The 13,083-nt window shown below is 45.7% G+C and overlaps 1 protein-coding gene across 2 annotated transcripts in view; it reads left to right on the top strand.

Annotated features, from left to right (window-relative positions):
• lama1 (laminin, alpha 1) overlaps positions 1-13,083 on the top strand; it is a 286,034-nt gene that overhangs the window by 255,803 nt on the left and 17,148 nt on the right. For both annotated transcript variants that reach the window (XM_048529540.2, XM_048529541.2), the window contains 4 exons: positions 596-781; positions 2,065-2,254; positions 4,586-4,692; positions 9,848-10,037. In XM_048529540.2, coding sequence (XP_048385497.1) covers positions 596-781; positions 2,065-2,254; positions 4,586-4,692; positions 9,848-10,037 — 673 coding nt within the window. The remainder of the gene's footprint in view (positions 1-595; positions 782-2,064; positions 2,255-4,585; positions 4,693-9,847; positions 10,038-13,083) is intronic.

Raw genomic sequence — 13,083 nt, 5'->3', positions numbered from 1 at the left:
CCACATGAAGAATGCAGGAGGTCGGTGAAAGGACAAACTTAAATTCAGCGACAGCTGTTTAAGGGGACTGAGTTTAACTTCTCAGATGAGCAGTTTCTTGACAGTAGATGATTTGCAGTGTATTGAGGTCCAGAGATTATACTGTCAGGTTTTCTGGTCAGCAGTTACCTAGGAGACTGGAAGGGTTACGGTTGATAACAAGCAGCAAGTTGCAGTTTAAGTGTGAAACCAGTTATGTCCCCCCTTGCCTCTCCACCAGATAATTCCTCCTTCTGCCTCGCTCAACTTTCTGTCTGGGTTATGGAAGCCACCTTTGATAACTTTAATCAAACTGGATTCAGTCACAAACCATTTTCCCAAAAGCATCTGTGATAGGGGCCAGGTACTCAGTTTGCAAATAATGACGCCAAGGTGCCCCAAACCCTTTGGCAAAACATGACATTTATACCATAAAGACCCCATTTGACTTTGACCTGCAAAATGGCCACTGCACTTTTCAATTTCTGCAACTGTTATTCTGTCCATGAACCTCAAAATTAATCGACCACATAGTGTGGGAGGTTACTGACTGTATCCTCTTGCTTCCTTCGTACAGGATAATGATGTTACAGATTGATGAAGGAAACCCCCTTGAAATGAGACTCAGCGCCTCAGCAGATACCAGTCCTTTGAATATCACCAGACTCTATGTTGGTGGAGTTCCAACTGGAGAGGGCGCTGTTGTCCTTAAGATAACAAGATCCTTCAGGGGCTGCATTAAGAACCTGGTCCTGAATACAGAGTAAGTCTGCATTGGTGTAAACCAACCAGAATGGTGTGCTTGTACTGCCTGAAGTTAAAAGCTAGTGTAATTTATGTGGAATGAGACGCTACACGGGAGTTTCTGCATTTCAAAGTGAGGTCTTCTTGCAATGTTTAAGGTAAAGGAGTTTTCAGTGGTCATAATCCACGGCATCAGACTACCTGTTGTACCTCGTGTGATCTGGATTTTAGCTTTAAAAACAAAAGAGCCTCTTATTTCTAGTAAATCAATCAATCAAAGCATAAACATGGAAAGCAATGGGAGCACGCTCAGTTACATCTCACAATTTTAAAAAAATCTTACTATGCTGATCCTCTCCTGATCCTGTCAGCTGTCCCAGGCTTGGGGAGTTGCGGGAGAGCTGGGATGTCCCAGAAAGAGACAGCCAACACTGTTCCCCTGGCAGGGGAAAATATCTGGTAATCCCTCAGAATCGTGGTGATCCCTCAAATACACACTGGTCTCTCAGATATTCAGTGACCCCTCAGATTCCCCGGTAACCCCTCAGATTCCCACTAATCCCTCAGATTCCGGGTAATCCCTAGTATGCCCGTACCTGTATATTTAAAGCCTCAGCTGGAGTGAATGAAGGCTGCAGCCTCACACCAACAGGCCCCTCCCCATCCTCTTTCTTCATTCATTCATGGAATGAGGGTGCCACTGGCCAGCAGCATTTATTGCCCATCCCTAATTGCCCAGAGGGCATTTCAGAGTCAACCACATTGCTGTGGGTCTGGAGTCTAATGTAGGCCAGACCAGGTAAGGATGGCAGTTTCTTTCCCTAAAGGGCATCAGTGTACCTGATGGGTTTTTTCTGGGATTCGTGGCCATCATTAGATACTTAATGCCAATTTTGTAGGCCCTGGCTTGAGAGTTAGTTACAAGGAAGGCCCATAGCTCATCTGGCCATCAGTTGGAGACGCCGCCCACCACCATTTCAGTAAGAGTGCGAAGTGAGGGTAGGCCCTCCGGCCTATTCCAGCAAGGCTGCCGTCTCGTTATTGCTGGCTTCGGAGACAATGCCAGGTACAACCCGGTGACCTCTGCAATATCATTGGACCTTAAAATGGCTGTCTGGCAGTGAAGGTTTCGGGGAGAGCAGAAAGAGGCCACAGCCAAAAGGGGGCAGGAGTCACCAATGGCCTCGCAGCCGTATTCATATAACCCTAGAATATTTACCTGAAGTGGCAACAGTTTATTTGTGTCTGGTGTGTTTGACCTCCGCATGATTTTAAAAAGGAGAAATCTTACGTTAATTCCAGGTTGTTGGACTTCAGTGGCATCATGAGGTACCAGAATATCGATCTGGACAGCTGCCTGCTTTCAGCCCCTGAGCCGAAGGCGAGAGACTCAGGGCTGGTCCTACAGCCGACTGCTAATCCCATCCAACCACCTGCGAGAGACACCAGGCCCATCCACACTCCATCCAGCTCCTCTTCCAACAAGAAATCTGTAAGGATCCAGTCTCCACCACATTCGCTCGGAACAGAAATGTCCTAATCTTTTGTACAGCTGGAGGAACACAGCAGGCCAGTCAGCATCAGAGGAGCAGGAAAGCTGACATTTCGGGTCGGGACCCTTCTTCTGAAGAAGCTTTTTCTGACAAAGGGGTCTCGACCTGAAATGTCAGCTTTCCTGCTCCTCTGATGCCTCCTGGCCTGCTGTGTTCTTGCAGCTCCACTCTGTGTTATCTTTGACTCCAGCATCTGCAGTTCTGGCTATCTCCAACTTTGTAATCTTGTTTCCATGTGGGAGATTTTCCATTAGAATAAATCATCAATGAGACTATTTCACTCCAAGGCTGTCATTTTGCTTCCTTTTCTCTGTTGATCTGATTATCGTTCTGCCTGCTTTTTGACATGTCAGTTCAACACAGATATCCGTTCAATGGGCTGGCTCCTCAGTGAACTGCAGGAAAGATTTTGTAAATACCTTTGTGAAATTGATCTTGGCCCGCGGAGGAAAACAAGAGGACATTAGTGATTGGGGAAAGTGCCTGGGAGATTTTCAAACCCGGTATTGAGTTTTTATAGTCCAAAATAACAACTGAAAAGCCAGCCTGTGTGGTTGTAATATTAAACATTAACCAGCCAGAGCAAAAGGTCTCTGAAGAACTCTTCCCTGGCTGCGGAAATGCATTGTGTAGGCAGGTTGGAATGCAGTGTGATTATATATAAAACCCTGGCTGACACTGATCGCAAAGACAATCTCGTAAAATGGCACCCTGTGGTTTTTCTCTTTGCTGAAACTCTCAATCTTACATGAGCCCAGGTATCATTTCTGCTTCAAATATTGATCAGTTGCAGGTTTCAAAATGTTTTTATCAGTTCGGCAGAGAGTGGAATGATAGAGCCAGTGTTCAATAGTCTGAGGAAGTGACAGGGGAATGGCACCAAGCCATGATGCTCATTTGGACGGCCAGTACAAACATGGCAGCAACAAGTGGCTCCTGTACTTCTGAAATTCTGAGAGGCATCAAATTGCTTCATACCCTAGAATCTCAGAATAATAGAATGTAGAGGCCACTCGGCCCATGGTATATGTGCCATCTCCTTGGTGGACGCATTCAGTCAGTCTCACATCCTTGCTGATGCTTTTCTCCAATGCTCTGTAAGTCCTTTCAAGTCACTTTCCAGTTCTGTTCCTGCTGCTTCCACTGACCAGTACAAAACCCCTTGCTCTGTCAAAAAACCTGTTTCCTCACATCACCTCTGACCACTCTCAAATGACTTCTGCTAATGGAATTAGCCTCGCCCATTTCTGAAGGGGCAGATCCCTCATCCCAGGGATTCCCGGGATGGGGAAGTTTCCTGGAAGTCGCAGGGTGATGTAGGAAGCAGAAGAGGACAGTCAGGAGGAGAAAGTTCCCGGGGCAGCCTCCAGGAAGTTGGTTCAAAGCAGTAGCTTGGAAAATCCGACAGCTGGATCCCGGTTATACCCGAGTGGGCTGGAGCCACTGGAATCTCCCAATGCAGCTGATTTCATATGGAAATTCTGGGAAAATTGAAAATTGCCCTCCGAAAAATCCCTTAAAGATAGAAACTTAAGAAGATTCCAAGTGATTTAAGCTTACTAATTACCCAGGGAAATGTTACAGGGTTAAACACCTGACTGCCCTTGTCCCCAGCCAAACCCAATAGTCTCATTCCTCCAGAGATAACAAGGTGTAGAGCTGGATGAACACAGCAGGCCAAGCAGCATCAGAGGAGCAGGGAGGCTGACGTTTCGGGCTGAGACCCTTCCTCATCCCTCCCTCCACCTTCCAATGTACCTTAATGAATCACCAAGTTAGCTGCCAAATTCCCCACCCACCTGATGCCTGTCACCCACCTCCTGGCAACCTACCCCCTCCCCTTCCACAATCCCACTGTCTACCAGCACCAACACTCACCCTACCTCCACACTCAGTCTTCCACAGGAGCTGTTAAAGTGGCTGGCTGCGCTATTGTCTGTTTAAACGTGAGCATGTGGCCTGTTGCTGCTTTCAGTCATTGTTCTCACTCCCCCCTGATTCCAGTGTTGCCCAGACAGGCCTCTGCTGTTTCGAACAGCAGGCCCCTGTTCAGGAACCTGCCCAGTGCAGGACTGACCTAAAGGATCAGAAATGACAAGAGGGGCCAGTATTGGCTGAGGCTGGGTGACAAATCTCCTGCCCGTTAATATGAACAGAGGTGTGAAGGAGTCGAACAAAACTGGGGCAGAACATAACTAGTGACAATCTCAAAGATACCCCTGTTCAATCTGTATATTGACTGTTTTCCTGTGCTTTTTGTCTTTGGTCAGTGTGTGGTAGATGAATTGCCAGGCTATGTGGCCAGCGCTCATCAGTTTGGACTCTCCAAAGGCAGTCACATGATCCTGTCCCTCGATGAGACCTCAGTGAGGAGAAAGTAAGTGCGTTTGATCAATTGATCATTGTGAGCGGGCACCAGTGACCTCAGCTGGAAACGTAAAATCCTGCAGAGGCTCTGGAAACAAAAACAGGAGTGTGCAAAAGTTCCCAGCATGTCAGGCAGGTATCTGAGTGGAGAATTGGTTCCACTGAGAGACCGTCAACCTGCAATGTTAGAAACCGAAAAAACTGCAGACGCTGCATATCAGAAACAGAAAGGGAAGTCGCTGGAAAAGCTCCGCAGGTCTGGCAGCATCTGTGGAGAGAAATCGGAATTAATGTTTCGGGTCGAGTGACCCTTCCTCAGAACCTGTAACTGTGATTCCCTCCTTCAGAGAGGCTGCCAGAAGTCCCGAGCACTTCCAAGGATCATCTGTTGTTATTTATTATTTATAATATCCATCGGCGACCAGCTTAAATGTAAGACTCTGCACACAAGGCCATTTGAGCTTCTTTTATTCAAAATCCTTCCGACCGGATTCATCCCTGAGAGCAAAGGAAAACTGTTTATCCACCCTTTCACCAGTAGAGGGTGCCCTTGTTCTATCCATGAATAGTTACAAAATGGCACAGAATTGTGCCAATGTTGACAACTGTTTCCAAACTCGACAGTGACGATGAGAGAATTTGTTCATCTTTGAAACTTAAGTTGGATTAATGTTACCAACTGAAGGTGGACCTCTCTTTGCATCAGACAGAGGAGCAAAGTAGGCCATTCAGCCCATTGGGTCTGCTCCACCATTCAATGAGACGTGGCTGAGTCTACATACCACCCTGTACACATGAGGTATTCCCTAGACGAGATATGCACCGCCACAAATACTCCGAAGACGTAATTCCCCGAGGCCTTATCGTGGCTGGTGACTTCAAGCAAGCCAGTCTCAAGAGGGGGCTGCCAAATTACCACCTACACATCACCTGCCCCACCAGGGGACCGAACAACCCGGACCACTGCTACACAACCATCAGAGACACCTAGCACTCCATCCCCCGCCCCACTTCGAAAAATCACATCACAATGCTGCGATTTTCCTCCCATCTTGCACGCAGAAGCTGAAACAAGAGAATCCTTCACAAAAGGAAGTACATTGCTGGCCTGAGGCAGTGGAAGACCATCTCCGGACTGCTAAGGCTCGGCGGACTGGACCGTGTTCAAGTGTTCAGTGGAAAACCCAGGCGAGAATGTCACCACCGTCCTAGACCTCATTAGCAAATTTGTGGAGAGCTGTGTGCCAAAGAAATCAACCCGAGTGTTCCCCAACCACAAACTTTGGGGGAAACAGGAAGTCTCCTCCCTTCTGAAGACCAAACATGCAGCATTCAAGTCTGGTGACCCGGACCAATACAGGAAATCCAGATCTTACCTCCGCAAAGCCATCAGGGAGCCTGGGTGCCAGTACCAGGCTAAGTTAGAGGCTCAAATCTACCAGACGAACTCCTGCAACCTACAGCAAGACCTAAACAACACGACAGGATACAAAATGAAGCAGACTAAGAAAGCAGTCAAAGACACATCCCTTCCTGATGTGCTCAGTGCTTTCTGTGCTCGAGTTGAACTGAATTCCAGTGGCACAGAGACTCCTGCCCCACACTTACAGACCCACCTGTTCCCCCGGTCACCACAGCAGGCGTCAGATTGGACTTCCTGAGAGTTAGCCCAAGGAAAGTGACGGGCCCTGATGGTGTCCTCGGCTGAGCACTCAGGTCCTGTGTGGACCAGCTGGTGGAGATATTCCCGACTCCCTCCGACAATGCAGCGGCACCACATGCTGCGTGAAGACAACCCTAACCCCCGTACCCATGGGAACACGCGCAGTGTGTCTTAATGGCTACAGCCCAATAGCCCTAACTTCAATAATCATGAAGTGTTTCAAGAGGCTGGTCATGGCCCACATCAACTCCCGTCTCCCAATGTCCCTCGATCCCCTACAGTTTGCCTACTGACATAACAGATCCACAGAGGATGCCATATCCCTAGCCCTGCACTCATCCCTGGAACGTCTGGACAATGAAGACACCTACATCAGACTCCTGCTTGTTGACTACAGCTCTGCCTTCAACACCATTATCCCCTCCAGACTGATCTCAAAACTGCGTGACCTTGGTCTCAGCTCCACCCTCTGCAACTAGATCCTCAGCTTCCTGACCCATGGGCTGCAATCAGTGAGGATAGGTAACTGCACCTCCTCCACAATAACATTCAACACTGGAGCCCCCCCAAAGATGTGTCCTCAGGCCCCTACTCTATTCTCTGTACAGCTATGACTGTGTTGTCAAATTCCAAATAAATACCATCTACACGTTTGCCGACAACACCACCGTAGTGGGACTGATATCCAACAATGATAAGTCTGAGTACAGAAGGGAGATAGAGGGCTTGGTGACGTGGCGTAATGAAAACAATCTGTCTCTCAATGTTGACTAGAGAACCGATCATCAATATCAGAAAGAAAGGAGAAGAACGCACCTCCATCTATATGCATGGAACTGAGGCTGAGAGAGTGAACAGCATCAACATTCCTCAGAGCGACGATAACTGATGACCTGTCCTAGACTTCGCACATAGATGCGACAGTCAAGAAGTCACAACAACGCCTCTTCTTCCTCAAGCAGCTCAGGAAATCTGGCCTGTCCATAAGGTCCCTCACTAACTTCTACAGAAGCACCATTGAAAGCAAACTGTCCGGGTGCGTAATGGCTTGGAATGGCAACTGCTCTGCCCAGGGCCATAAGAAACTACAGAAGGTGGTATGCACTCCCCAGACCATCACGGAAGCCAACCTTCCATCCATGGACTCTATTTACACAGCTCTCTGCTGTCAAAAGACAGCCAATATCATCAAAGGCCCATCACACCCTGGTAATGACCCCCTACAATCTCTTCCATCAGGCAGAAGGTACAGAAACCTGAACTCTCACACAGGCAGGTTTAGGAACAGCTTCTTCCTGGCCATTATCAGGCTGTTGAATGGACTCTCCAGCCCCGAAAAACGCTGACCTTGCTAACTTTGATCCTGCCTCGCACACGCCCTGTGCAATGTAACCTGTATGCCTCTGACTAAATCATTTTGATCTGTACATCCTTTGCTTACTATGATCCGCCTGTGCCGCTCAGGAACAAAGCTTTGCGCTGTGTTTCGGTACACGTGACAATAAATCAATCAATCCCTTGACCTGATCATCCTCAAATCTACTTTCCTGCCTCTTCTCTATAAACCTGGATTTCCTTACTGATTAAAAATCTGTTCATCTCAGCTTTGAATATGTTTAATGACAGACACCTGTACTAAGTAATTCCACTGATTCACTACCCCTTCGTTCTTCTTCATCTCAGCCTTAAACGTGTGACTTCCCTGCCTTTTCTGAGCTTATGCCCTCTGATTCTGGAACATTTAAGGGCCACGTAAAATAGGCTGCAGTCACCTGAACTCCAGGTGGAAAGAAATTTATAGCTGAGGTAACCGTTTATGTCAGACCAAAAGCAATAATGGCAACCTGTCACATACTGCAAGGTCTGTGGAACCGGTCAGCGTTGTCTGGTGGTCTATGGCTTTGTGACTAGGCCATGATTATGACAGTAATGGAGAGAGAGATAATGAGGGAAGGAACCTGGATTGCGTCTGTCTCTCTCTCTCTCTCACATCATCAGGATATCTCACAGCGCTAAACCACCAATGAACCAATTTTGTAAACTCGTCGCTGAAAGGAAATATAGCAGTCAGCTGTATCAAGAAGCCACAAACTCCACAATGAGATAATTACCACCAAAGTCAGCTATTTTTGTTTCTTCTTTTGAAAAGTAGTTTTGGTTTGAGACTGTGGCAGAAACCTGCTGCCCTTCAAGTCATCCCAAACATCATCCGAGATCACAGATACATCAGCGTTAACAACTCATGAAAGTCAGCACCTCTGACACTGTGGCACATCCTTGGTACGTTGCTGAAAGATCAACACACATAATATGCTCAAGGACTTAGTAAGAAGACACCCGTTAGTGCGCAGACAGAGATATCAGGAAAGGATTGACAAATGGGGCTTCTTTGAACTTGGGCAAAAAAAACACAAAGACTGAGGGGGTGACCCAGTAGAGGTCTTTAAAATTGTGGAAGTTTTGGATAGTGTGGATGTTGAGCTCCACAGCATCAGTATAAAGAGTTAGTCACCAAGAAATCCAACAGAGTTGAGGAAGAATTTCTTCACCTAAAGAGTGATGAGAGTGTGAAATTTCCTGCCACTGGAAGGATGGTAGCAAATAGTGTTGCTACATTTAAAGGAAAACTGGTCAGGTGTGAGGCAGAGAAGGAAGTAGAGCAGAATTTTCCAAATATTTCCCCACTGTGAACCTATTTTAATGCTTGAAAATTTATGTGAGCCCAGAGTGTGAGGGCCAGGGGGATGGGGGTTGTTGGCTAAAGGATTATGGAGAGCTATCCAGCTGGGGTCAGTGGTATTGTCTGCAACCATTTTGAAGACTGGCATCCTTGGAAGAGCTGAGCTCCATGCACGTACAACATATCCTGGAACCTCAGCGCTGATCCCACGACGATCCCACTGGAATTTCTGGTCCATGGCCATCATTGCTGCCTCAGGCCCAGCGATCCCCAGTGGCGATCATCAGCTGCAATTTTGAGGGCCCTGGAATAGCAGGTTATAATGGGAAAAGGTAGGATCAGGCTCAAGCGAAGAACAAAAACAGACGCTGAATGACAGTAGGCCACATGTCTTAATGAATCCCCTCTGGAGCGGGGCCTGGCTGAATGGCCAAATGAGCTTCCACTCATCCAAGCCTGATACCAATAACTGCATCTTCAGACGTGGGAAGTGTAAATAAAGAAGAAATGAAAGAGTAGAGGCCCGGCTTGGGTTTCCCCTCCAGCAAAGATGTATTTAATTTAATCTGCATGTTGAAAAATCGCATATTTCCAACGACTTGTATCGAAGAGTTCTGCAGAATCGTTGTTTGCAATGAAGTACTCTAAATGAAAAGCAGCTCAAACACATTTTACAGAGACAGCACACATGCGAATGTTGTTTTATGGAGATCAATATTTAGTGTCTTGTAAACCAAAAGGTATTGACTACCAAGTGTGTGTCTAATTGAAAGATGCTGGTCACTGTAAGTAATGATGACTGTGCTTCCTGTTTTCCCTCAGATTTGCCATTCAGCTGAATATCAGAACTTACGCCTCCAGTGGCCTTGTGTATTATGTAGCCCATCAAAATCAGATTGACTACGCTGCCCTTCAGCTGTGGGAAGGACAGTTACACTTCCTGTTTAACCTCGGGAAAGGTACAGCTGTGTCCATCATGCCCACTCCTATTAATGATGGCAAGTGGCATACAGTAAGTCTAGTTCTTAGATCTTATGCTTAACTGATTTGTAAGATTATTCACTACACAAGGGACGGGAGATTGGTGACTGTTACTGAACTCTTGTTCCAGACAATGGTCTGGAGATAGGGTGGGGCACGATTTCAGACAGGGATATGGACAATTTTTATTCACACACACAATCGTGAGTCTTTGGTCCCTTCTTCCTCAAAGGCTGAGTCTGATTATTTCTAAAGCAGAGCCACATATACTTCTGATGAGCAAGGGTTGGAAAATTATCCAGGAGCACATAGGAATGTGGAGCATTTAGATCAGCGATACACTTTTCGAATGATGGAGCAGGCTCGAAAGGCCAAATGGCTTACTTCCGTTCTAAATTTTATTCTATATTCTATATCCTATACGTTCATTCTATAAATATATTTTCAGGTCCAACTACAACAGTTAGGGAATTAAATTTGGATCAATAAAGAAATAAATTTGATTCTTGCACAGACCCGAAGTACTAAAGGGCCTTTTTTCTGTGCTGTTGGCCGCTACGACCTCTGCAGAGCAGGCTATAAACAATATGCAGCATATAGAAAGTCAATACCGAACTGACCAGTTTACTCTGGTATATACATTCATACAAAATGGCCACAAGAAGGTGCTATTGTATGCCCCCCCCCAGCCTTGAAAGCTGTTAACTTATATAAATCTCTCGTTAGTGATAATGGGAACTGCAGATGCTGGAGAATCCAAGATAATAAAGTGTGAAGCTGGATGAACATGGCAGGCCAAGCAGCATCTGAGGAGCAGGAAAGCTGATGTTTCGGGCCTAGACCCTTCTTCAGAAAATGAAGAAGGGTCTAGGCCTGAAACGTCAGCCTTCCTGCTCCTAAGATGCTGCTTGGCCTGCTGTGTTCATCCAGCTCCACAACTTGTTATCTCAGATTCTCCAGCATCTGCAGTTCCTGCTATCTCTGAAACAGTACTTGACCTGTGTTGGCTGATTTTGCACTTGACTTTCAGTTGTGTTTCCAGTTTCATTAGACATGTCTCTCTGCCTCTGGCTTGAATTTGAACTGATTTCATGTCTAGCTTGTGTTGGATCAACTGCCCAAACACTCTAATTTATCAGATTTATTTGACCTTCCCCAATTCCCTTCTTATTCTTGAATCTCCGAAGGTAAAACATGATTATCTGCATCAACAAGCCAAGCCTTTCCACTACTAAACACCTTGATGAAATACACACAATATATTTTTGCACATTTTCCTGGTAGCCACTTCAACCTACCTTGACCTTCTGGTTCAACTTCAGACATCTTTCACTGACCCTCCATCATGGCTGTATTTCTGTCCTGCGTGTTTTTCTTCCACAGACTGTGTGCTAAATGTGGACTCAGTGATGAAGACCTCATTCTAATCTGTGTCCAGTTGGTCTTCTACTGGTGATGATATGAGGTGTGGAATTCATTACCCCAGAAAGTGGTTAAGGCCAAATATATATGTATATATTAGCTCTTGCAGTTAGTGGGAGAGGGCACGATTAGCACATTGAGCTTGAGGATCAACCATGATAATGAATGGCAGAGCAGGCTCTAAGGAGCGAATGGCCTACTCAAGCTCCCATCTTCTGTGTTTCAATTCTGTGACAATAAATAAACAAAACAAATGCCAGTGTGCGATTTGGTGGCAACAATAATTTCTTCCCAATTATATCCAGTTTTTGTTTAACGAAAGCACATTTAATAATTTGTTCTGTCTGTTTCACAGCCCTGTTTTAAAGTGGAACTGTAATTTACTCAAATAAAAGCAAAATACTGTGAATGCTGGAAAAGTACAGTAAAAACAGGAAGTGCTGGGAGGTGGGCCTCAGCAGCATCTGCAGAAAGAGAGAAACAAAGTTGACGTATTGAGTCGGAGGCAGCTCTTTATCAGATTCCTTTTCTTCTAACCCCGTTTATTCTTGTGAAATTTGAAATCCCTTCCGAACAAAAGTGAGCTCCATTTCCAGACAGTGTTTCCTGTGGAAATCCACCGCAGCAAGCAGGCTACGGAAAATCTTGAAGGGGGTGACACCAGTTATTGTTTGGAAATTGGACTTTTAAATATTTCGCAGCAAAACAAAAACATGCAGTTTTTTTTTAACTGACTTGCTGGAAGCTCATCCAATCCAAATTTGCCCGGATAGCAGTCCCATCTTGTTGTCAAAATGTGGTATCTTTACATAACAGGCTCAAGACAGTGTGCAAACACAAGGAAAGGAAACCTGGATGATACAAATTGGCAAATTGCTATTACAGTCTGGAATTGTAAGAAGTTGCATCAGTGCCAGTGATTACAAAACTACTGGATCGATGTATTTTAGGGAATTCTTTCATTGTTACTCAATCTGACCTACACGCAATCCCAGAACTACAGCAATGCATCTGAGTCTTAAATGGCTAGCATGAAGCAGCCTACTCATACTCTCCATTGTATGAGACGAGAAGTGTACACCACCATATCAAGGACAGTCACCAGTGGAAAAGAACTGTGTCAAAACGTTAATTTTGTTTCCGTCTTTCCACAGATGCTGCTGAGGCCCCTGCTCAGCATTTTGTCTTTTTAATGTACTTTTCCAGCATTCACAGTATTTTGCAAATTACAGCTCCAATTTACAACATCGCTGCGGAATAGACAGAACAAATAATTAGATGTGCTCTTGTTAAACAAAAACTGGATGAAATTGGTACGAAATAACTGCAGCCACTGAATCACAAACTGGCATCCCACGCCCATACCAACACACCGTGAATTTCTTTTTCGGTAAGTACAATTTGGGCTGCAAAAGAAACTTCTATTTGACTATTTCCCCCATTCAAAGTAGTAATTCTGGGCAGTATACAAGAATTATAATGTGTAAAGAATACCCTAAAGAAGCCTCACAGAAGGTTTATCATAATGCAATTCCTTCCCCTACCGTGAGCCATATTTACAGCAAGCACCTTAAACCAACTGGACTGGAGAATCAGGGATTGGTTCGATTCACGGTATGTCTAAGTCACACAGCCTTCCCTGCAGCTCAAACAAC

The sequence above is a fragment of the Stegostoma tigrinum genome, chromosome 5 (assembly GCF_030684315.1).
Source record: "Stegostoma tigrinum isolate sSteTig4 chromosome 5, sSteTig4.hap1, whole genome shotgun sequence".
In the NCBI taxonomy this organism is placed as follows: domain Eukaryota; kingdom Metazoa; phylum Chordata; class Chondrichthyes; order Orectolobiformes; family Stegostomatidae; genus Stegostoma; species Stegostoma tigrinum.
The sequence above is the reverse complement of the archived record's forward strand: the minus strand, read 5'-3'. Positions and strand labels throughout refer to the sequence as shown.